Source organism: Thunnus albacares, chromosome 16 (assembly GCF_914725855.1).
Source record: "Thunnus albacares chromosome 16, fThuAlb1.1, whole genome shotgun sequence".
Lineage (NCBI taxonomy): Eukaryota > Metazoa > Chordata > Actinopteri > Scombriformes > Scombridae > Thunnus > Thunnus albacares.
This window is the reverse complement of record NC_058121.1, coordinates 29,756,753-29,783,648: the sequence shown is the minus strand read 5'-3', so window position 1 is coordinate 29,783,648 and position 26,896 is coordinate 29,756,753. Positions and strand designations below refer to the sequence as shown.

Below are 26,896 nucleotides of genomic sequence, written 5' to 3'. Positions count from 1 at the left end.
GGACTCTGTAACATCAGTCAGGATCTCATTGTTGTGGAAGTCCAGAGGAAGTCGACACTCATCCAGACCATCAAAGATGAACACAACCTGGAACTCTTCAAACCTGCAGATTCCTGCTTCTTTGGTTTCAGTAAAGAAGTGATGAACAAGTTCCACCAAGCTGTACTTTTTCTCTTTCAGCACATTCAGCTCTCTGAAAGTGAATGGAAATGTGAAGTGTATGTCCTGATTGGCTTTGTCTTCAGCCCAGTCCAGAGTGAACTTCTGTGTTAAGACTGTTTTCCCAATGCCAGCCACTCCCTTTGTCATCACTGTTCTGATTGGTTCATCTCTCCCAGGTGAGGCTTTAAAGATGTCTTCTTGTCTGATCATTGTTTCTGGTCTGTCTGGTTTCCTGGATGCTGTTTCAATCTGTCTGACCTCATGTTCATTATTGACCTCTGCAGTCCCTCCCTCTGTGATGTAGAGTTCTGTATAGATCTGATTCAGAAGAGTTGGGTTTCCTGCTTTAGCAATCCCCTCAAACACACACTGGAACTTCTCCTTCAGGTTAGACTTTAGTTTATATTGACAGTCTCCTGAATGAACAAACAACAAATGAAATCGATCAGATATTTCTACAGTAAATTGGTAGAATGTAAACATTAAACTGCAGATGTTTATATTTTCCTCCACTATGAAATCTGTTGGGCTTTATACTCCATATAAATGAGACAAAGGAGTAACAAAGAAAGCCTGATATCAAAGCCTGATAACCAGAGAGGGCACCCATTGAAACAATAGGAGTGAATTTTGGACTCCATTTCCCAACATGCACTGCTCAGTTCACACCTAGATGTTAAACTGGAAACTCATCTCTCATTGGCAGAGACGTTACGAAACCAGAGGAAGTCATGTCAGCACAGCCGTGACATCACCACCCTTTAAGTACTGAGTACACCCAGAAACCGACTGGAAGTTTCTCTCCTCCCTGGACAAGCTGAAACTTCTACCCGTGTTCAACTGAACACAATCAACGGATCTGAGGGAGACTGCGGCTGCTGCAACACAACACTCTCACTGTCTGCAGAAGAAAGAAAAGGATTTCTTTTCCTACGCCCCGCCATCTACCAACTGAGTCGACCCCGCTGTTTTCTACCACCAGGCTGCTGAGGATCAGCTTGTCGTGAAATCCACCAACAGAGTGCAGCATCTGAGCAGAGGAACTGAACTGGACCGAAAGACAGACTGAAACACACACCCTGCTGACTTTCTAAAGTGACCAATTATTATCAGCTTCAGTGCTGTTGTTAGCTTTTAGCTTTTTAAGCTTTATTGCTCATTTTGTTGTGTGAATTGATGGATTGCTGAGTCCCTTTGTTCAACTTTACTCTGGGAGTATTAGAAGTTTTCTGTCTGTTTAGCTGTTTAGTTGTGTTCACCACGCTAGACTGTTATGTGTTTGTCCTGATCGGGACTACTGCTGTGTTTGTGCCACCGTGAGTGAGAAAGCTTTGTTGATCAGAAACCAGACAATGTGCGTTACAGACTGCCGTCCATACGCTCGCTCTCTGTGGTCAAAGGAACCGCTTCTCTCCCCCTCACGGTTGCTTCCGTCCTCTTTCCTCCCTCTTGTTACTAACCTACACACACATCTTCTTACACATCTGACGGTCAGATAACATGGGACAGGTGTGTCTGACACAGGATTGGGTGAGTTAAAGACGTCAACCACCATCTAGCTATTGTTCTAGCCAAGACACACGGGTCACTCCCGCTATTTGGTTCTTGCGTGACTTCACGTCCGCTGTCTTTAAGATTGCATGACGTCGTCTCACGAGATCACAGTTGCCATCTTGCCAACACACACAGAGGCACACACATACCCATCTACACTCCCATACTCTCTCACACACACACACACACACACACACGCATGTGTTCTCACTGTACATAGCTGTATGTTTGCTTAGGTAGAACTAAACTTAGGATAGTTATTTATTGATAAAAGCATCTGCTAACTTTAAGTCTGCTATTGTTTAATAAACACTGTTATATCTTTATAGAGAAGTTCTTTTGTCCTTATTGTGCTTATGTATTGTGAAAAGTGGCTGATTGAAGGAGTCAGAGCTCGAATTCAACCCTTTGTTCTCCTGTCAATGTTGATATCCCTCAGATATTTACATTCTAGGTGAACTTTTTGAGACTCCCTCATTATTATTATTTGGTTATTGGTCCCGTTTTTCTCTTCTCCCTGTAATTATCAATTCATATTAATAATTTCATTAATTTTTTGTAAAAGTAATTATCTCTGATAATTATTCATTATTGCTAATAACCAACCATGCTCCTCACAGATCTGACAGTGGTGTCCCTGTATTATTAATTATTAATAATAATCTATTGATTTCATAATTCATAATTATCCATGATAATTATGAATTATTACTAATAACAAAATGCACTCCTACCAGATCCAACAAAATATATTCAGCTCATCAGTTGAGGACAAACAGTTTCTGACTGTTTTCAGCTCAGAAGAATTCATAGATCTGATGCAGATGTGTGCATCATACTAACAGCAGAGTTTGAAATATAAACCTCTCCCATGTTGCCTCCATTTCCTCTCCATCATGTTAAATCTGTTAAAATTCTCTTACTGCTCTGCAGACGGTCAGCCAGCTCCTCCTGCTTCATTCTCCTCAGGAAGTGCAGTGTGATCTTCAGAAATGCCTCTTTGCTGCTCCTCCTCTGCTCTTCATCCTCACCATCCAACACCTCCTCATCCTCCCTCTGACTCCCTAAGCATTCTGGGTAATCTGGACTCAGAACCGTCTGGATCTTCTTCAGCTCGTTCTTCACAAAACTGATGATGTTCTCCTCCAGCAGCTGGAACAGAATAAAATGTAAATTTAACTGGTAGAAGTCAACATCAGATCATCTGTGACAGACTGAAAACCTGCTGGTCTACAGAGTGCAGCATGGAGACTGTTAGGACCAGAATGGTAGTTTAGTATTAGGTCTGTGGTTGTTGTAGTTAGCAGTAGTAGCTGTGCTTTACATTTACACACCATAAATACAGAGTCCAGGTGTGTTTGATGCTGCTGGACAGACTGACCACTGAGAACCTCTGAGCTCTGCTGATGAACTCTGTGAAGAAAAGATGAAGTCTCAGAATAAATAATGACATCAGTGTTAAAGGTGTTGTGTTCTATCACAGTGGATCCACATAAAACACTCGGCTGTTCTGTCTTACCTCTCATCATTTATCTCTGTAAAGACTTTGTACCGTTTTTGAGAAGCGTATGTACGAGGAGTGTGTGTGTTTGTATTTATGACATTGTGTGTAAAAGCAATATTAGTCACTAAGGTCAAGAATAAATCTCCACATTCAATCAAATTTATTCATAGAACGGTTGGATAATAACAGACACAAACATTTTACATTCTTACCTCTGATCAGCAGACTGATGTCCATGTTTCAAGGTATCAGGTCGACCCATAGACCAGTCAATCTCCATGGACTCACAGCTGGGTTCATAAGATTCAAGTGATTATTAATTATGGTAATGCAAGCCTTCTTTAAATTATTTCTACTAGTGGATGTTGGCCACCCGACACACACATTTAGCAGAAAATTAAGTCAGTAGTTGTTGTGCGCAGCCAGGACTGGAAGAAGCTGCACAGGAAGCTGCAGGAGCTGCTGCCCGCTGCAGGGACGGCTAGCAGCAGCATAAATGGCTCTGATAGGAGTCATCTCTTGCTGCGTTCACTTGCACATGGACATCAGAGTTTCGCTCTTAAAAATTTCCAACCAGCCAAAACTTTTCATGTATATATTTTTGAAAACATGCGAATGCCACCCCAGTAGATCCATCCATGCTAACTAGCTTAGAAACTGCAGATGCATCTCGATCTGATCTTCCCAGGACACAGTCTGCTCAAGTATGATCTCCTGCTATGAGGCCTTTGATAGCAGGCCATCAGGCCTCAGTGATGTTGGTGGAAACCAAGAAAAACAACATCATAGGTCTTAATGTCAGTCACCAAAAACAACCTGTAGTTAGTTTGAGTGACAGCTCCCATCTAGTGGTCATAGTAACTGTGAGGTGGGGCAGTGGTGCAGTTCAGGCGATGTTTATATATGTGGACAGATTTCCTCATTCAGAGGAGGAGGCTGGGTGGAGGCTTTAACCCAACAGAGGACTTTGCCACAGGAGACCATAACTATGATGGTCCCCAAACCTTAAACCTGTGGTTATGATTGTAACCATGATGATGAAGGTGGTCTAACTTTAAGGAAGTAGTAACTTTAACCCACCACATGTTTCTCTATTCTTAACAAAGTGATAATTTTAACCCAAACCATCATCTTTCCCTAAACCTAACCAGAACTTAACCACATCAAGATTATCTTGAAAGTAACATGTTTTTAAAACGTATAACAGACGTCCGGGTCAGACAGGACGTCAGCTGGACCATTTTAGAAAGTAGATCATATTAAGTTGTTAATCTCAGCATATAGCAGAATGTACACTGTATACAGAAACATTAGCAGAATAGTTAAATAGTCCCGTTGATGATGGTAACGACATACTTTGACATTGCTGGAACATCCAGGTAACATCCCGGATAGCAACACAACTTTCATTGTGGAACTATTTTTGAGTCATTACTTCTTGATTAAGTTTTTCTGGGATAATATAATCAAACTGCAATAGAATTTCATTCTCTACAACAGAAACATGTAAATATGTTGCACATATGCAGATGAGAACAACTGTATCGTGAGTTCAGCTTCGTTAAAACACAGTTGAGGTGATCACAGAGAGCAGGATGGTCAGAACAGGTTTAACATTAAACAGGAACAGTTTGCCAGTCTGTTCCCTCGGTTCAGTCTGTTCGTGCAGATTTCCACATCAATATTCTTTTTCTACCAACTGACCCCTGGGGACCTCTGTAGTTTGTGCATTGAGGATAAATCTAGTTTATTACAAGTTTGGTCTTATTTTCTGAGTTTTGTCCCTCATTTATATGAGAACTAACAATCCAGTCAGACAATCAGTCATAATTATCATATCAATCTTAAAACATACTGAGATCTGATAATGTGGTGATATAGTTAATGTTTTTAAGACTACAGAGAAAAGAATGAGACGTGATGAATGAGTTCATGACACAAAGATTTTATATTCTGACCTCTGATCAGCAGATTCATCGTTGAACTCAGTAGGTTCAGACATCAACTTGAGCTTCTTGACAGATGCCTGACTGAGTCCAGCAGAGTCTGGTCCGTGATTCCTCTTTGTTCTTCAATACAACACACACAGAGCTTTGAGTGTGAATAATGATGATCTTAGGAAAACTTTATCAAGAAGAGTTTTTTATATGAACATCATCAACCCCAAAAGGCAGGATTCATATCGGATGGTCAATATTAACAACCAGAGACCAGATGTAAAATGTGTAAGAAAAGAGTGAAGTTCTGTTGTTCCTCCAAACACTTTAGTCCCAGCTGAGAATGTGATGAAATAAAATCAAAACATTAACACTGAATAAACTCACATATTGAATTATGGACTAAGATTTGTGAATTTGTTCCCAGATTTTATTTGTGTACTGAAATGTGTTTATATGTGACAGAATGTGTTTTAAATGTGTTGAGATTTGAGCTGGAACAGGCTCCTGCTCCTGAGAACATGTAAAGATATAGATGATGGATGGAAGCTGAGATTTGTGAAAAACTGTAGTAAATAACTCAGTTTTCACTACAGTTTAAATGTTTTACACTCTCTCAAACCAGCATCCAGCTGTTTGTGGGTTTAACTCTGGTTTTGTTATTTGTACTGAGATCTGCAAACACGAGACTAATCATTAAAAAAGAATCAATAGTGAAGATCATGAAGTGATCACGACAAAGACACAACATCTCTTCTCATTAGAGATGGAGAATAACAAACACAAACATTTTACATTCTTACCTCCGATCAGCAGAATTATGTCCATCATTGAATTCAATCAGTCGACCCCTAGACCGGTTACTCTTCATGGACACACAGCTGTGTTCAGGAGAATCTGGTCTCTGCTGATGGATCCTGATGGAAACAGAGAAATGATGAATGCAAATATTCAATATAATTCTTCTCCAACAATGAATGTGATGAGCTCAATACATTAATAACAAAGACATCATACTTCTTCTGTTGTAAATATTCTACGTACAATGTCTGTTATTATTGCTGCAGCTCTTAACTGTATCCCATGTCCTTCATCAGAGAAAGGAATTGCTCTGGTGTGATCACTTGAAGGATCCATATTTCTTATTGTCAACAAATCTCTTATGCAGAGTGAAGCTGTAAATGGAACCACGTTCCTGCACATGCTCAGTGGCGCCTGCCGTACTAGGCAGTCCTGTCGTGAGGTTTAATATCTCATGCCTGTTATCAGTCTTTGGAGCTGTTTCTAAACAAGTTACGGTAAGCAGTCTCTTCATGATGAAGGAACAGTGCAGCGATGTGGCTCAATGACGTGGTTTTAATCATTTTTGGACAACAACAGAGGTCTACGGTACAGAGGAATAAGATATATCAGGCTTTGATACAAACACAATACTTGTTAGTAGATCAGTTGTTGGTTTGGATCCAAACATGAGATTTGTTGACAAGAAGAAAGTTATAGTAGTACTCTTATGAGAGTTAATCTCAAACACTTTACAGTCTGACCTCTGATCAGCAGACTGATGTAATTACAGTGTTGATCCTGAAGATTGTGTGTTTTGTTGGATGACAGCTACAACAAACTGGTATTGTTAGCATAGCTAACTAGCTTAGAGACTGCAGATGCATCTGGATCTGATCTTCCCAGGACACAGTCTGCTCAAACATGATCTCCTGCTATGAAACCTGAACCTGAAACAGACCTGAACCATAAAACATCATTATAGTTTAACAGTGATGTGTGACGGTTTTATAAAACACAGACAGATGATGTCGTCCTGCTGATTACTGCTGATAGAGACGCCAGATTAGAAAACGCTGCTATGTGTCGTTCTGGAGTCACATGATCAAACCACAGATCTGGTTGTTTAATTTGGAGGAGTTGTTGTGTTGTTGTGTAGTTTTGTGTCGGTGAACTTGAGCTTCCTGCTCAGATTCACATACAGCTGCTAGTTTAGTTGCTTCCTGCTGCTGCAGACTCACCATCCTGGTGGTGTGAGGCTCATTGATGCCTGTCTGCAGCTTCTCCTGGACTATTTGGCATCTGTCCTGATCTGGGCCATGTCATAGTAAATGGTGTCTGATCCTGCTTCAACTATCACTACTGTCCCCATAAACCTCAATCAAGATTCAGAGTCTTCCACAGCTACCTTCCTAACTGAAGAGTTAAACAATTCAGATTGTTAGATTATTTACAAGAAGCTGTACTTTTGATCATCTTTTACTGTTTTGTTTATCTTAATAACATACTGTTGCACGTCAGTATTGACTCAGTGTGTTTCTGTAAAAAGATCACATGTCTTGTATTAACTCAGATACTTAATGTGTTTGCTGTGTGTTTGGTTATATATCATTTATAATCAAGATTATATTGAAAGTGAAATGTTTTTAAAACGTATGTAACCCCTGGGTAAAGTCCCAGAGTTAAAATGGGCATAGCAGTAGAACCCATACTGTTGCTACAATATTAGTCCCTGTCACAGTAGCATTATAATCATTTCCTAGGTTGTATATTGTATATCTCAATGTGAGGTGTGACAGACTAACTTGTTTATTTTTAGTGAGTGTATTTTTAGAGTGTTTTCCTGCCTCTGATTAGTCTGTAGATAGGTACATCACGTTTCTAAAACTACGATTGGTTAAGGGGCGGGTCTATCTCGCAGAGTAGGACGGGAGTGTGCGCTTGTTTTTGGGAAGACGGCGGTCAGTGTGTGTGCTCGGCTAATGTAGCGACTAGCTACAAAAGTCAGTTAAGTGTCAGATTAAGTGAACGTAGTAGCAGCTTAACTCATTTATAATGAGTTGGTTAAACGGCTAAAAGTTTCCGCCGATGGTACTGTGTCTCATCTTTACTCTGTAGACTGCTCCTGCTGCTTAGTCATTAATTAGCAGGTATGCTAATGTTATGCTAGCGTTTTATGAATGGACTCTAAAGCCCTCTCTCAGCGTCAGACAGTGCACTGTGTGACTGTGCACCTTTGGCTTTCGAGAGGGACCTACTGTTTCTCTCTTTTTTTGTCACCGGGACTGAGTTTAAACTTTTCATCTTCATCGCTGCTGACACACAGTTTGGACTCTTCTTCATCATTGCTGCTGGGACGCAGTTTGGACTCTTCTTCATCGCTGCTGGGACGCAGTTTGGACTCTTCATCATCGCTGCTGGGACGGAGTGAGGTTTGTAGGCAGCCAGTACAGTAAGGAGACGGTGAACTGTCCCGCTGGGTGAGTAACCCCATATTACATTGCTCGAGAGTGAAGACGTCCTTAAACTAAAGTTGACACCCACATCGCACCTAAGCTACATACAGGCCTGCATCAGGGGGTTGGTGTTATTTGTGTTTATTGCTGGCTTTTGTGTTTATTTTTGGGCCCACAACAGTAACTTGAAGTATCGTCTCTTCAGGCAATCTGGGTTGTGTTTTGTGTGTTAACTGAGGTAATAGCTGTCGGATAGTTTATATCAGCTAAACAGTACAGGTTATTTTCTGCATAAGTAAAACTGCTAGAAGCTAGGGATATTGCAGTGCAGAGCTGTTACAGGTTCACGTTCAGTTATATTTAAAGGGTATATTGCCTGTTGTTTCATTTCCCTTACCTTGAGAACAAAGGGCTGATATATATATTTTGTTGCCATATGTTAACTCAGCTGACACCCTAAGAGAACACCAAACAAGTTTTGTTCTGTTCTCTTTAAATGGTGGTAAATAAATATTACAATTTCATATAACTTTCCCTTTGGTCAATAAATAGGAACAGTTAGAAGCCAAGGCTTTAAAGTGGAAGAGTCAAGAGTTAAAGTTACCCAATCACCCTAGTCTACTTTCATTTCAGCTGGGATGTTTGAAAGTGTTGTTTTATTTATATGGTAACATTGAACATATTATAAAATTTATAAAAGGGGGATAAAAGTGATTAGTATTAGGGCGTGGTTAAAGTTAAAGAGCCCAGGACGCTGTATCTCAGGGTAGTTAATACCGGGGAAAGCGCTACACGTATAACAGACGTCCGGGTCAGACAGGACATCAGCTGGACCATTTTAGAAAGTGAAGCATATTAAGTTGTTAATCAGTTAATCAGTCAGACAATCAGTCATAACTATCATATCGATCTTAAAACACACTGAAATCTGATAATGTGGTGATATAGTTAATGTTTTTAAGACTACAGAGAAAAGAATGAGAAGTGATTAATGAGTTCATGACAAAGACTTAAACATTTTCTGAGGTGTGATGGAGAGAAACAGAAACAAAGATTTTATATTCTGACCTCTGATCAGCAGATTCATGTCCATCAATGAAATTAATAGATTTAAACATCTTCCGGAACGTCCTGAATCCAGCAGAGTCTGGTCCGTGATTCCTCTTTGTTCTTCAACACAACACACACAGAGCTTTGAGTGTGAATAATGATGATCTTAGGAAAACTTTATCAAGAGGAGTTTTTTTATATGAACATCATCAACCCCAAAAGGCAGGATTCATATCGGATGGTCAATATTAACAACCAGAGACCAGATGTAAAATGTGTAAGAAAAGAGTGAAGTTCTGTTGTTCCTCCAAACACTTTAGTCCCAGCTGAGAATGTGATGAAATAAAATCAAACATTAACACTGAATAAACTCACATATTGAATTATGGACTAAGATTTGTGGATTTGTTCCCAGATTTTATTTGTGTACTGAAATGTGTTTATATGTGACAGAATGTGTTTTAAATGTGTTGAGATTTGAGCTGGAACAGGCTCCTGCTCCTGAGAACATGTAAAGATATAGATGATGGATGGAAGCTGAGATTTGTGAAAAACTGTAGTAAATAACTCAGTTTTCACTACAGTTTAAATGTTTTACACTCTCTCAAACCAGCATCCAGCTGTTTGTGGGTTTAACTCTGGTTTTGTTATTTGTACTGAGATCTGCAAACACGAGACTAATCATTAAAAAAGAATCAATAGTGAAGATCATGAAGTGATCACGACAAAGACACAACATCTCTTCTCATTAGAGATGGAGAATAACAAACACAAACATTTTACATTCTTACCTCCGATCAGCAGAATTATGTCCATCATTGAATTCAATCAGTCGATCCCTAGACCGGTCACTCTTCATGGACACACAGCTGTGTTCAGGAGAATCTGGTCTCTGTTGATGGATCCTGATGGAAACAGAGAAATGATGAATGCAAATATTCAATATAATTCTTCTCCAACAATGAATGTGATGAGCTCAATACATTAATAACAATCTTACCTCTGATCAGCAGATTCATCGTTGAACTCAGTAGGTTCAAAGTCAACTTGAGCAAAGTCTGGTCTGTTCAGCTTTGGGCTTCAACACAACACACACAGAGCTTTGAGTGTGAATAATGATGGTGCAGTGATGTGAGTGGAGAACAGTGATGGACAGTTAGAGATCCTCATCTCACCTCTGAGCTTTGGTCTGGCTGTCATGTTCCCCACACAGAGAGCTTTTAGAGGGAGGGACTCCCTCCTCTCTGTCCTCACACTGATCCATAGCAGAGAAACACCTTCACACAAACACAACAACAAGCTCATTCATTACAACAAGCTGCACATCACAGAGCCACACTGCTGTCTATCACACTGTCATTCTTTATTCTACCACCAGATGGAGCCAAAGTCAGTCATTACTTTAAGATTTCCACTGTGGATACATGTTGAAGAAACTGCATTAACTATATTCCTTTTTATACAGTTGTATTTTTGTCCACTAGAGACTCATATGCAGCAAGTTATAGTTCACTTCTGTTTAAAAACTGATGACATGATATATTTTTATTCAGCTGTGTGGCAGAAAGAAGAAAATACTCACCAGGTGAATTCAGATCCACATCTGGTCACAGAGTCGTTCTACCTTCACCTGTAGAGGAAACACAGAGAGAAGCTGCAGCTGATTCTCCTTCATCAGTCCTTCATCATCAATCTGAGGACGCTGTCACTCTCTCATAACTTCACAGTCAAAGTCCAAAACCATAAAGATGATATTAAACCAGTGAACCTTGCAGCAGAGTTCAGCTCCAAACACACAGGAGGAACCTGCCAAGACTCTCTGTGAGGACATTAAACAATCTCACAGTGCCGCAGTATTCTGATTTACCTGGAAACTGATGTTCATCTGTCCACAAACTAATGTCATTGTTGTCTGTCTGATGTGGACAAAAAGGAGCAAAACATGTGGAATATTTAAACAACTGAAAGCTTTAACCCTTCCTTTACCAAAATACATTATCTCCACTTTGTCATGAAACTGCTGCCCAGCAATACTGTTGCTGATGTATTTGCAGCAGATTTTACTGTTTATGATCAATTAATTAACTGACTACAAAGCATTTATTTAAACAACATGATTTAATTTTAATGATATTTTTAAAGGTAAATATTTATTAATATAACATGTAAAAATCAGTATCATTGTACATTAACCCTTTAACACCCAGTGTCAGTTGTGTTCTGTACTTTATATTTGGGGAAAGTTTTCTGTTTGAGAATGACTGTAATGACCAAACACATGAATCTGATCTATTGATGAACATATAGATTTAAGACTCTTACAACCTTTATGATGCAATTTAAGATCTATTTCACTTCCAAACTGGCAAAAAGTACAAAGGACATGAAGGAAAAACAAAGTCCCAGAATTACTTGTAAAGTTAATCAGTTAATTAACCTGATTTAAGTGTTTTCTACTGCGGTCAAACCAGCCGCCACGTTACTTCCTCCTGCGCTTACGTGTGTTATTACAGCAATGAGGTTTTTCCATTTGGAAGAAATGAAAAATGTGTTGACAAAATGTGAAAAACAAACAAACAAACTCTATTTATCGTTCTAAACACCAAACCAGTTTCACTGGTTCTGAATTTCCAGAATGTTTCACTGATGAATAAAACAGAATAAAATCCCTTCAAACATATTAAACACTAAAACAAGATGTTCAACTCAGAAGTTTATTAAAAGGAAACTGACTGTTTCCAATCAATAACTCAACTTCAGACACTCTACAGCAGTGGTTCTCAACCTTTGTGGTGTCAGATTGATACGCAGCAGACTGCAGATATAGATAGATTTGATAAGATGTGGTCTCAGGGTTCCCATCTGATAAGATTCAGTTATTCCAGCGGTTTGGATTGGGGTTAAATTACTCCAGTCTAGCACCAACCTTTCTCAGTATATATAAAAAGCTAATTTACTCTGCTGTAGCAGGCAGAGCAACATGTCATATGGAAGAGTGGCTATTTGATCTCTAATCAGCTGTTTATAATTGACACAGTATCAGATATTGATCACTGGATCATCAATCACAGCATTTAGTGGCAAACTAATATTTGTTTTTGGTCAAACAATGTCATGATTACCTAAACTGAATTATTAACACAGATACATATTAACTACAATATTATTATGAATTAGAAGTGAATATTTCACTAAACAGATACATAAATACATTTCCATTTATAGTCTATATATAAAAGGCTGCTGACTCACAATAAAACAATATTTTGTCTTCTTGCTGCTTTGAGGTCTACAGATATTACCTGAGAACCATCAGTGCTAATATGAAGTATGTAAATACAACCAGTATGTATAAACAAGGGATCAACATAGTTTTCTCTGTTACAAGACATTTTTGTGTAGTTTTTTGAGTTCTACTCACTGGATCGTCACAGTAATAGTGCTCAGTGGAAAACTATCACTACTTGTGTGGAGGAAAAAAAAAAGATATTAGAAATGTGCTGTTGGAGAAATGACTATAATATTGTATTAATACTTTGATGATAATTAATCCAGTGTAGAAGTTTATTCAACTGATGATGCACTGTTGACCTCATCTATGACCTTTTATATGCTGGAACCACGTTGTTCTGTTTTAAATCTGAGGTCTCAACAAGATCACGTACTTTATCTGGTGCAGAGGTGCGAGTGTTATCTGAAGTACGTGATAAACATGATGAAGCTGATTCTAAGAAGTGATGGTTAGAATACAAACTGAATGCAAGAACAGGAAGCTGCAGACAAGCACGACACCATATGTAGAGTTGTTATTGGTTATCTTACAGGAAACGTGTCTACAAACAGTGAAGTGTGACCACATGAGGTGTGTACGTGACAGTTGGGCAGAAACTGAAAGTATAAAGTGTTTATGTTTTGCTGCAGAGTTCAGGGAGCCTGAATGCAGACGCTTCAGTGATTCATTAAAGGCAGTAAGACTGCAGAATACTGTCTCTGGTATTTAATTACTTTTCTCACCTGATGAGACAAACTGATATTTCAGCTGTAACTTGTTTTTGATAATACAATGTAAGAGATTACCTAAAATGAATTATTAGCATGAAACTGATTACAGTATTATTACATTAGAGTTAGAAGTGAGTATTTCTCATAAAAATTAACTGTTTAATATATATAATAAGGCTGCTGATTCACAATAGGGAATCAATCAAATCAATCAAACCCTATTATTATTATTCAACTTCAAAATAAACGGAAGCGACAGCAAACCAAGTGTAAAAACTTCATTACTGTAATAAAACAAGTGTATTCACACTAGAATAACACGGTGACTGGTTTGACCGCAGTGGTTTTCTTGCACAAGGCTTCAAATTTGTTATTTTCAGCATGTTTCAACCTTCACTGTTCCAGAGCCAGATCTCGTTGAACTTGTACTTATCAAATATTAGATGAAAGTAACATTAACAGAAACAATTTTAATGTATTACGTCTTGAAGTAGCTTTTTTTTGTTTTTTGTTTTTTTACGAGAGGAGACGCCATGTTAGCCCAAACACCATCACAGCTGTGTCTCAGTTCAGGGGCTGCATCCTTTCTTTCCCCTTTTCTTTCTTTATTCAGTCATCATAAATATTAGCCTATACAAAAATATGAGGAATACAATTAGTAAAAACAGAATATTAAGAAGAAAATTAGTACATTTAATTCAAATTAAAAAGAGGATATTAAGGCCTCGTAGATACTCATCAGTCCTTTCAGTCTTTCAAAATACAGTTTTTTTTCATTCTTAAACTGGTGGATACTGGGTTTCCTTTCAGATCATTTGCATTTATGGATAAACTTTCCATATAAAATGAGGAGATTTAAAATAAAAGCATGACACCTGAGAGAGAAGAGAAATGTCTCTTTTTTGCAAATTAATCTTTGTCCCACATAACACATCAATATATATTCAACATCAATCCGGAAGAATTTAACATAAATGCATTCATAAAATAAATGTACCAGTGTTACAGGACACACAGTTTGTTGGATGAATGAAATATGTCATTTAAAATACACTTCACTAACTTAATTGTTGACCAAATATTTGTTATAGTTTGTCCAAATCATTTAACAATGAATGTTCTCAAAGTGATTATTCCAACAGTGTTTGTTACTAGAAGTTACAGGGCAACGTGTCATCAATCTGTTCATTTATATTGATGCCATTTAACGACACATCTGTCTTAAACATTGACTGTTCATTAAATAAACTGCTGCCTTCCAACAGTCTTAAAACACATGCTGGTATTGGATCAGACACTGTTATACGTGTTGGTTTTGTTCTGTTGCCGCGTGTTCAATGCAAATTTCCCCCCAAAAACAAATTTAACAGCGAGACTGAAGTTATTTCAACTTTATAAAAGTAACGTTAACTTCATAATCCGATCCATTTTCAGACCTGTCAAAATCATATTTAAGACATTTTAAGGCCCAATATTCAGATTATTGGATTTTAAACTTTTAATGAACCCGGAAACCGTGAATGCAGCCAACAAATGAACATAACTCATCACTATAACAACCATCTCTACTGTTATCACATCATTTAACACAAACATGATGAAAACTGTTGGTTACGTCACCTTTAGATGCTGAAAATCATCTGAATCAAGCTGATGAGTGAAGATGAAGTTAATCCCAAATATCGATACTTCAGATAATAACTACGTTTCGTTTTTGAAGATCGATTCTAGCATCAAGAGGATCGATACAAGTTCCACTTTCTCTCTTCTACGTTGAACCATTTAATCAAAGAGTTGAACTGTAACGGTCTGTTGTCGTGAACAGTGAACACATCTTAGTGCTCTCTGCCTTTCTGCTGTTGTGATGACATGTGGTGACAAAAGGCGCCAATCTGACACATGATGAACGGAAGAGAAGCATCAGGTGCAGCTATATCACAGCAATCTATAAACACATAAAAACCACGAGGAAGAAACTGAGCTGCAACAGAGAAGAAAGGAAGGAAACAGAGAGTCTGTTCAGAGAGAAATGAGTATCCAGATTTACAGTTTATAGTAGTGAAATTAATATTTTAGTCAAATCAGATCTTCAGCATTGATTGATGATACATTTTCAAACTGTAATTAGTCATCATTAGCAGACTGGTTAAATATAGACTATACGTAGACATTAAAATAATATATTCAGCCCGTTGAATTGATTTTAACTGTTTTAATGGAATTTATTTATTTGAATGGAATTGAGGAATTTTAATCATGTAAAGAATCATTGACACAGTTATCAGGACTTGATCAGCTCTCCAAGGTTCTGATCCTGCTGCTGGCAGCAGCTGGAAGCTGTGCAGATTTATTTCCTTCTTTAGTTTAATCTTTGTTTTCACCTCATTTATTTCCTCATGTGTTCTTCATGTCATCATGTACTGATGCAGCAGGAAAGTCGATCTGTGTCTGATCAGCTGTTTAAATACCTCCCTGTTTTGCCACAGTGAGGTCAAATAATTAGTCAATTGTATCCGTCATAACTGCGGTTAGTTAATTCTGATGAATATTAAGACTAAGCATTATGACATGTATTTTTTTTTATATGTTAATGTACACAATAATAATCTTTCACATTATAATCCTTTTATTTGTAACCTTCTGCATGTTTGTGTGCTGCTGCGCGTCGGTGTGTTGTGATGGAAACCTGTAAATAAAAAGCTGACAAAGACCAAGTTGTCTTTTTGTCCTTAATGAAAAACCTTGCAAGGGATCAGATCAGCATACAGTCACAACAGAGAGTAACTGCAGACTGATGTCAGCTACAAAGTGTACATACCCTTTATAGACAAGGAGTGTGGTAAACATATTACAATGTGAGTGGGCTGCAGTGCTGGCTGTCATCAAATCTACCAACTAATTAAAAAAGAAGTGTAGTATGTCCAGGATGAGGCTACTCTCTACTCTGATCCAGTGTCAAAAATAATGAGCACAGATGGTTACATGTTACATGTTAAAGGTTATACAATATGAGTTCATCAAAAATGCAATAACTGTTTGTGTGATGCAGAGGATACAAAGTGTGGTTTACACATTACATTTCCCTCCTTTTGATCATCACATCTTACTTTGTTCACTCATAAAGGAAAAATTACACAAGACTATACCTTCGTAGTAAACAATCATCCTTATATATGGTAACATAATAAGGAAGCATAACAGAGTGATAAAAAATATCTGCAATGTTACCTCAGTCAAGATTTAAAACTTTATGTCATAAAATATCACTGTAGAAAAGCAAGATGCTGTTTTTGTGGATGTAAGCATACCATAATAAATGCAAGCAACTTTTATTATTGTAACTTAACAGTCAGAGACTTAAAGAGCAGAAACATTATGGTATGGTGGAATCCAATCAGGAGCAACCTCCCAAAGCACACCGTCCAGGACGTCTGAATGGATGCCATGGCCGTCGTTCGGGTTCCATCATTGATCCCATGACGGTGACACTGAGATTCACTCAGCATGTCACTTAGTTGGAGCTCGGCCTGCTCTTGTCGGACAGTATGCCGATACTGTCACTTCTACGTCTCTTCCTGGTCTGTGAGTGGATGTCTTGGTGATGGTCACCTGAGAGCAGCGATCCGCCTACACTCTCGTTGAGTCCTCAATCGTGCTGTGGTGACTTACCCTGTTGCAGGTGTCTCTGGTGGAGGTGGAACTCTTTTGCAGTGGTTGGCGTGGATCCAGGTGACTCTTTCGGCGACATTTGCTGCCATCTGTGTGGTCAACAGCACCTGGAATGGGCCTGTCCACCGCTTGGAGCGCCAAGCCTTTCTTCTCAAGTCTTTCACCACTATCCAATCACCAGGCTGCAGGTCAGAAGAGGTCCTGTGGCTGGAGTTGGTACTGCATTTGGAAAACATGTCAACAATTACCAGATAATATTTCTTTCCTTCATTTGCTTCATCAGCCACTGTTTCTCCACTGAGTCTTCTCAGTCTGATCAGCTCTCTGCTGGAGTTCCTGTGAATCTGCTGTGGGGGTAGAGGGTGTGTCAGAGTCATCCTACAGAAAAAATTCACACATTGTAAATTCTTGCCATGCTGCGGCCTTCGCAGCTGCGTCTGCCCGGGCGTTGCCATGTGAAACTGGGTGAGTGTTAGAAGTGTGAGCTTCACATTTACACACAGGAGTAGAATAGCACCCAGCAGTTGTGACACAAGAGTGTGGTGTGCAATAGGTTTGCCAGATGATGTCAAAAAGTTTCTGTTTCCAAATTGTGCCAAAATCATGCACAATGCCAAAAGCATATCTACTGTCTGTATAGATATTCACTTTTTTGTCCTTTGTCAGTTTACATGCTTCAGTGAGAGCTGTTAACTCTGCTGCCTGAAGCAGGAAGTGGTTTAGCAATGAGTGCATCATGTGCAGTTACCACAGAGAAACCAACTTGATTCTTTCCTGTGTCAGGTTTGTGTAATGCTGATCCATCCACAAACAGGTCTGGTCCTGGTCTGGGGGAACAAACTTCAGTTATTGTGTCAATACAGTTGTGTTCTTCTCCATCACCTTCTGTGGAGAGAAGGGTTGCAGGATTAAGAACATTACATCTTTTCACAGTGATGTTAAGAATTTCAAGCAACACAGTGTTGTAAGGGAGCCATCTCGCTGCAGAAAGATGAAATGTTCTCTGTTCAAGTAAAATCAGTGAAACTGCATGTGGAACAAGCAAAGTTAGGTCAGAGTACCCCACTATGTCTCTAGAAACCATCACAGCTTTTTCTGCAGCCGCAACAGCTCTCAGACACGTAGGAAGTCCTGCAGCTACAGGGTCAAGTTTAGTTGAAAAGTAAACTACAGGTCTCTGTCTGCCTCCATGGTCCTGGAGCAGCACTCAAGTCATGCATCCTCCCTTTTCGTCAACAGTTTGGGTGAAAGGTCGACTTGGATCAGGTAATCCAAGAGTCAGAGTCGTTTGAAGAGCGAGTTTCAAGTCAACAAATGTTTTTTCTGCTTCAGCAGTCTATGTCACCTGTGTCCATGTCACCTTACTGTGTGCATGCAGGCCTCGCCGTGTATGATTGCGCTCAGGAGCGCCTCGAGGACAGCATAGTTGGGAATGAACAATCTGCAATAAGAACACATTCCTAGGAAAGACATGACTTGTTTCTTTGTAATTGGTTTTGGAATGTTTTGGATTGCTTTCATTCTTTTTGGGGAGAGGGATTTGCCCTCAGATGTGATCACATGACCCAAAAATGTCACTTGTTGTTGTACAAATTGCAATTGTGACAAGCTAGCTTTATGACCTTCTTTACCCAAATGTTTCAACAGTGTAATCGTGTCTTTTTCACACTGAGCTTGAGTTGGAGCACAGATTCATTAAATCATCTTCATATTGCAACAGTGCACTTCCTGGTGATAGTTTTAATGAGCTCAAACTTTCTTTCAACACATCTTTGTTGTTGGCTGCATTCCCCTAATTAGACCAACATCATGTTTGCCTTGAGGCCACAGAGTCTTCGGGACGTCCTGTAGGGCTGGGCTGATTGTGACGTCACAGGTGTCATGCATATATGCAGATGCGTGTTGTGTGTCTGGTATCAGTTGAACAGATCTGAGTGTGTGAACAACAGAGGTGTATTTTTGTCGATAAACCTTCAAAACAGGATTATACTGAACATAAGGATCAGATGTTAACTCCCACATTTGTGCACTAACACATTGCCTCACCCATGGACCCAAATCTTGCCAGTTTCCTTTCCTGTGTTTGGCGAGTGACACGTGTGGATGTGAGTCAGGAACGTCAAGCAAAGAATCGGAACCTGAATCACTGAAAGAGAAACAAGAAGATTCATCCGTTTGCTTTGGTTTTGTTTGTTCAGGCAAAGTCATTGAAACAGCACATCTGTGTTTATTCCAAAACAAGTAACTTAACGTTAGCTTTTCTCTCAGACAACCTTCTTTGAACCATCTTTTCTCTGCATCTCTCCCTTCATGTATGTGTGCAGTACAGTGTAGATCTTGTGGTTGCATGTAGTCTGTGTCGTTGTTGAATGTGAGTGTGTGTGCCTTATCAACAAGAACAGTGTTTAAAACACAAGTTACAAATATTGTGTGGGGTTTTTTCTGGCCAAAAGAAAGAGTAATGTTACATAACTTGATAACACACAATTTAAGTGCCTTGTGTTTAGTGTTGCGAAATTAAAATCACCTGGAAGAAAACTTGAATGCTTTCAGTCCTATTTAGAACATGGTAGTGGTGAACTTGTGCCCTCTTGTGGTCGAACTGAGTATTACAATAACTAACACTTTGAAAAATTCCTGACAAAAACAATAAAAAAATATTTTTTCACAGATGATAAAAAACTTATAAAGATGATCCTGGCAAAACCTTTTATTCGAGTTAGGGTTAGGGTTCTTACGTCATAAACACACATAAAAAGAAATTGGATCTCCAGACATATTTTTTTCTCACTTGCCTTTCAGGGCTTCCGTAGCCTCGTCATCCTGCAGGGAGTCACGTGTTTCTGTGAACGTCCACAACAAATCATTTATTGATCAGAGACGTGCAGACAAACTGAAACAGAGCAGCTGAGTGACGTTTATATTTCTGTTTTTATTGATCAGAGACACGTTCAACATCTGCAGCTCAGATTATTATGAAGATGATGAAGAAGAGCTGCTCACATGACCTGAAACCTGCCGTCCATGTTATTAGTCTGACAGAAAACTGTTATTGATCAAGCAGAAATGTTAAATCTTGTCTGGTTTCAGCTTCTCAGATGTAAATTGAAACTCTTCAATAATCTGCAGAAGAATCAAAGCTTGAAAATAAAAGTGGAAATCAGGAATCACTTTGTTCACTTCAAAGATTGATGATCACTGAATGTTGGTTGTCACTGTTTTTTCCTGAGCTAAGTGAACGCATCACCGTTCAAATGTCCCGACATCCAGCTGATTCTGTCTTCACTTCAAACTGTCACCTTCAGTTTAGAGCTGCAATCATTAATCAATTATTCCATCGACACAAAATTAACTTTATGTCATTTTTAAAGCAACAATCTGCTGGTTTCAGCTTCTCACGTGATGATTTACTGCTTTTCTTCATCATACATGACAGTAATCTGAACATTTTGGGGTTTTGGACATTTTCACTATTTTCTGACATTTTGAAAAGAGAATTATTGATCTATTAATTGATAAAATGATGGTTTTTTGCAGCTCTGGTTCAGTTCAGAACAGAACAAAACTAAGCTCAGCTGACTTATTTATCACATCATGATGTTTCTGAGAGTTTCTGCTGAGGAAGACGTTAAAAGTGACCTTGACCTTTAACGAGGAAACAAACACAGATCAATATCTACTGATTCAGTCAGTGATGATGACGATGATTCACTGTCAGTTCACTTTAAAGAGTCACTGATGAAGATTTGTTCGTACATGTGCAGATTTCAGTCAAATGAACGGTCGTCATTAGTATTAATACACATATAATCACCTGAGACATGATCATTAACAACAGCTCCGCCCACCTCATTAGCATATTGAGATAAACGATCAGATGTTCGTCCAGATGACGTTCAGGTCACATGACTGAAAGAACATGTTGTAGACACACACACACTCATTAATCCAGGTGAGGTGGATCATGACTTCAGGTGTTTCACCTCCTGATGTTTACAGAGGAAACTGACTGAAATCAAGAGTTTTATTTCTGTCACACTTTTACTGTTCTGCACTGATCTGTAGACACTTCTCAGATTCACACTTTAGATTTGATTCATATTTTTATTTGTTTACACAAATGCAAAAGATACAAAGTGATAAAGACAGAAGCAAGAGCATAATGTGATGAAGAGGAGAAACCTTCATCGGGGCTGAAACAGGGTCTCTGAGGCAGACGTTACTCCGTTAGAAAAGGAGAAAGAACATTCAAAGGATGAAAGAGAGAAAACTAAAGATAAGATTGTGCACAGTAGCAGACATCTACATATACAAGAACACAAAGTCATTAAAGTTAAAATGATGAGATTATAATTACTAGAGGGCAGTTTATAAAGGATAATATGAGATAATATGGAGAAACAAACCTTTTACAGATAAAATATGAGACAGCAGAGCGTCTACAGGACTGAACCTCTGTCAATGAAACCAAACTGTAGCTGAGATGTTTGACAGACAGCAGGTCTGAGTTTACACTTATTTAGACTGAATAATTGTGCAATTGATGATTGTAGGAACACAGTTGATGATAATATGGAGGAAGAGTCCTGAAACTCTTCATATCAGATCTCATGTAAGAACATTTTCTTCTCCTCAACCTCTCTGACGTTTTTCTCTGTGAGGTTTGTTCCAACAAACTCTGTTAAACTCTTTGTGAATCTCTGGTTTCATGAACGTCACCTGTTCAATGAGCAGCTGAACCTTCCTGAGATTTCATCCTAAATGTCCGTATAAGACGACCTGTTCTGCTCCGTTTCATTCACAGAAATGTTCCCAAAGAGTGAAAAGAAGAATCAGAAAGCAGCAGACACGTTTATCAGTGTCAGTAGTTCTATTAGAGGAACTGAAACTATTAGAAAACATGAATCCATCAGAGCAGCTGCACTGTGACACAAATAAAGAGGAAACACTTTGACGTGAAGTTAAATAAAGCAAAGAGTTGCATGATTAATATGAGAGGAGTCATGTGACCATCAGAGATATTAGAGGAGAGAATATTACAGTTTATAGTAGGTGAGTCAGGTAAGTTGAGAGAGAGACAGTGAGGAGAGAGAACGAGGGAAAGATTTCTCTGGAACAGGAAGCTTGTGAATGAGATAAATGACCAATCAGTGGTCTGCAGTGTAAAACATGAAAACTAGACAGTGAGAACAGCTTTTAATCAACAACAGTCAGACTCTCAGACTGCTTCCCACAGCAGCTCAAAACCAGTTTGTCTCATATGAAAACGAATCTTTGGAGCAAATATATCAAATGATCCCAACTGAAGCCACAGAAAATAAACCATCTCAGAGCCTGATATGATCAATACACTTTATTTTAGGATGCACATTTTATCAAAAGTTATGTATTTTATTTTAAATGCAGCTTCATTCTACTTGAAATGAGAAAAGATTCACTGTTACAGTTGTGAACATCTGTGTTTAATAGACTGTTAGTTTCTTTCATGTTGTTGCTGTTTAAACTCATTCACACCTCAATCAACTGGATTCATGTTTCTATGTGTTGAAGCATCAATCAGTCTGAACAGCTGCTGCACTAATATTATTAACTTTATTAAAGCACATGAACTTTGTTTAGAAAACAGATATAAAGATTATTATAATTATTATTAATGATATGAATATACAGGATATAACATGTTGGATTAATAAACTTTAATTTATGATGGGCAGCTGAGTTCTTATGACCAAAGTACAATTAACAATGAATAAAAAGGATTTAGGTTTTTATTGTTTTATTGGACTTTACAGCAGCCTACTTTCCTTTTCCATTGTATTTATATAACATATCTGTAATCATTCTACAATATTACTCTATAATATAATATTCTATGGTGTTTCTATAATATTAATATTTCTCTGCACTACAGTAACATCACATTGTAAATATCACATATGGTCACATATAGCAACATGATTTCCAGCTGTGATTGTTGGTAAACTCATTAATGTGAGACCTGACGTGTCTGTGATTACTGGATATCTGATCAATGATCAATGATCAATGATTCTGACCCTGCTGATGTCCTCCTGGATCAATCTCCAGATCTGATTGATCACCTGCACCACATCTTCATCATCATCATCATCATCTTCATCATCAGCCTGGAACCACACACACACTTATCTGATCAATAAATCTGTAACAATATGTCTTAATGTAAAACAGTAAAAATACATTATTATTTGTCTGAGTGGACATTTATACACTATTAATACATATATCATTCTATTAATATACTAAAACTGAACTATTTTAACTTCATGTTCAAACTATAACAGAATGAATAATAAAGAAAATGTGGAAAATACATTTTTGTAAATAATTTCTTTATACATGTTGTACTTGTAAATAAACATGTTGTAAATAAAGTTATTATTATCACTTGCATGATGTTAGTGACAAATTTGAATATTTTAACTGTAAAATCTAAACTTCCTGTTATAATTCTATTGAAAATGAAACATGTTTAAATAAATATGAATATTGATGAATTGGGGCCCTGGTGGCCGTGGATATGTCTCCATCACTGGTTCCTAAAATAGAGGAAAGTGGAACTTTAATTATTAGAAACTAAATTAAAGACTTTGAACATGATTAATTGTAATTGCAGTATAATGAGTTAATTACTTTGCTTTTAAATTATAAATTGTAAAATTCAAAGTAAAAAAATATTGTAAAATTTTCTAATTAATAATTGTATTTCTGTGATCTTTAAATGTTTAATGATTCGGCCACATTTAAAAAGGACATAAAGCATCAAGAGCTCTGATTATTTTTATAGGTTATATTTTGCTCACATGGTGCGACTTCCCAAACACAGCTGTGTTTCATCAAATCACCACAAACTAACCAACATACAGGAAACTTGGGCCAGATGTTTCAGTACAGGTGAACTCAGTCCTGTTTCCTGAGAAAACGTATTGGACGTCTGACAGACTCTTTTTATTTCTCTCTTTGTTCATTTTATCTTAAACATTAATTAATGATTAAAAACAACAATGTCAAATAAAGAAGGACTGTAAAACATCACAATGTGAGAAATATATGTAACATCTGTAAAGATCATGTTTGTTGAATTCATTCTGTCATAAATGTTCTAATGAGAGAAAAACACAAGTAGTGTAGTAGAAGTAGAAGTAGTATAACATTACACATCCATGTAAAAAACAAGTGATGTTCTCTGAATAAGTAGTGAATGAATATTTTTATTCAAGTGTAAAACAGCCAAAGCTGCCCAGCAAACATGAGCTTACAAGACAATATTTACATCACCTGCAGAGGCAAGAAAAACTAAAGGAAAGCAACCCATACATGTTATTATATACATACATGTCAGACACATTACATCAGATAGAAACATACGTTGATGTTCATGATTTAACACAAACTGAGCTGATGTCAAACAGACTGGGATGTCTGCTGGACATTTTCAGGAAAAACTTCACTTTAAGATCCTGATAAAATGGAATAACTAACAGCCACTAACAGCTACTAGATGCTGCTCCAAGAAAACTTTACTGAAGTCAATCAGAGTCAACACAGTTTTTACACATAAATTCAGCCCAGAGGAGATCATTTCACTACTTCTAATAGAAACAATATTCTGACATTAAAGCACAGTCAGTGATCCAAATGAAACCAGAGTGAAACCTCGTCCACCATCAACATTTAAACACAGGAAGCTGCTGTCACTTCCAGTTTCTGTTGTTCCCTGGTGAACAGAGTGAACAGTGATTTCAGCAGCTGTCTTCAGTCAGCAGTGTGACTGTTTGTCTACACAGGAGGAGACTCTTCCTCAGACAGAGGACACAGAGACACTGAGGAACCAGGAGACCAGAACCTAAACCCAGCATACAGAGGCTGAGTGAATGTGGTGTTGAAGGTGTGGAGGTGGATCAGTGTGTCAGAGGAGACTCTGTAGAAGGACAGAGTGCCAGCAGGACAGTCCACATACACTGCTACTCTGTTAGAGACAGAGGAGGAGGAGGAGGAGGAGGAGGAGGAGGAGGAGGAAGAGATGGATGTTTCTCTGCTATTGTGAATGACAGAGTAACCATCATCAGAGCAGTTCAGACTCCAGGACTGATCGTTACATCCAAACAAACAGTCACCACTGTTTCCTTTCCTGCTGATTCCTCTGTAAGTCACTGATATATCAACAACTCCTCTCCACTCGACCTCCCAGTAACAGCGACCAGTCAGACCATTTCTACACAGCAGCTGAGGCCAGTAGTCAAATCTGTCTGGATGATCAGGATATGACTGATCCTCTCTCACACGTGTCACCTTCCTGTTGTTGTCAGACAGTTTGAGGAGTCTGTTTACTGTGTTTGTGTCCAGTGTGAGTTCACAGAAATCTGATGAAGAGAAGAAGAAACAACACAGCAGCAGTTTATCATCTGACACACCTGATGGATTTATTCTCTGTTTAAGTTCTGATCTGTTGTTCATTTCTATAAAGTTTAATGACACATTTTGTCAGTAATGTTTTAATGAATAAAAACCACAAAGACCAACTTTGTATTTAAAGAGAAACTGACTGTGTGCTGTTTAGTTGTCATGAATCAAATTAAATCCACACTTACACTTCTTCACACCAGGTTTTAACCTGTGCTCTCCACCATGGTCCAACCTGGAGGAAGAAACACAGTCAGAATGATTTTCTATCCAACATGAGTCCTAACTGCTGTTCAACATGAAGCAGTGTTCCTCAGTTTGTCAGAGTGACACAGAAACAGGCTTCAACTCATCTGTCTCAACTGTCTGCTGGATTCTTTCACTGAAGTCTGAGAGGAAAAGACGTGAAGAAGATGTGATGTACAAATATGTCCTCAGACATGATGAATCAGAATATTAAATATTGACCTCTGCATGTTGTGCTGAGGATAGAGCCTGTCATGACTTCAATATTAAAGGAGACTTTACTTCAAGGTGAAAATTAAGTTATCAGAGAATAAATGCAGCTATAAGACAGCAAAACATTTTAATGCAATTATAAAAAATATAATAATAATAATAATAATAATAATAATAATAATATCTAAATAAAACATCAATGACAAGTAATAAAGTTCTTTTAAACATCACTGCATAACTACAGTAACCTCTTAACAGATCAGTCAAACTACAAAATTCAACTTGTAATGTGTCATTTAATCCAACTTGAGGCTCTGAGGGAGTCAAACAGGAAATCTGTGATTTGGGGCTGAATAAATAAAACTGACTTGACTTCAATAATTCAATATCAAGATTTCAGAGTCAGAGAATAAATGAACCTTTAAGGCTGTTCATTTATTAGGTTTGAATATATAATAATTATAATAATAATAATAGTTGAAAGACACAATAAGAAGCAACAACAATAAGTTCTAAATGATACAAGTGAACTTCTTTAGAATGAACAACAAATACATGTTTAATAAAATAATAGATGGACTCTCCTCTGATGAGTTCAGGGACACTGTAGGAGGACAACCGCTTGTTCTTTAATTCTGGTAACCAATCTTTGATTCTTAAGGAAAATAAGAGACAGTGGCGCGGGGAAAACTTTTGAGGAAGCCAAGTGAGACAAGAGAGACAGGAAAGACTACGTTGCTGCTTTAACAGCCAGTGTAATGTAACCAGATGAGCTATTAGCACGCCGCTGTCATTTTACACAAAACTGTATCAAACTGTATCACCGACACACACACACACACACACACACACACTCACACACACTCACACACACACACACA

At 38.1% G+C, this 26,896-nt stretch overlaps 2 protein-coding genes and 1 long non-coding RNA gene across 5 annotated transcripts in view; 1 reads left to right on the top strand and 2 right to left on the bottom strand.

The window, feature by feature from the left end:
• Window positions 1–26,896, bottom strand: part of LOC122999435 (NLR family CARD domain-containing protein 3-like) — a 98,571-nt gene that overhangs the window by 54,727 nt on the left and 16,948 nt on the right. The window contains exon 3 of the mRNA XM_044376366.1: window positions 11,026–11,073. The gene's annotated coding sequence lies outside the window, so the exon portion shown is untranslated. The remainder of the gene's footprint in view (window positions 1–11,025; window positions 11,074–26,896) is intronic.
• The window catches only part of LOC122999432 (NLR family CARD domain-containing protein 3-like), a 69,277-nt gene that overhangs the window by 34,214 nt on the left and 8,167 nt on the right, over window positions 1–26,896 (bottom strand). For 2 of the 3 annotated variants that reach the window (XM_044376361.1, XM_044376362.1), the window contains exons 6-7: window positions 25,745–25,791; window positions 24,911–25,516 (exon numbers count right to left, since the gene is read on the bottom strand). The exons of the other annotated variant lie outside the window; for it this stretch is intronic. In XM_044376361.1, the coding sequence (XP_044232296.1) occupies window positions 24,933–25,516; window positions 25,745–25,791 (631 nt within the window). In that variant the 3' untranslated portion in view covers window positions 24,911–24,932. Of the gene's footprint in view, window positions 1–24,910; window positions 25,517–25,744; window positions 25,792–26,896 lie in introns of those variants that run through there. 3 annotated transcript variants of the gene reach the window in all.
• On the top strand, window positions 7,690–13,215 carry LOC122999512. The gene is made up of 2 exons (XR_006407757.1): window positions 7,690–8,417; window positions 10,997–13,215. It is a non-coding gene; the product is annotated as an uncharacterized LOC122999512 (long non-coding RNA).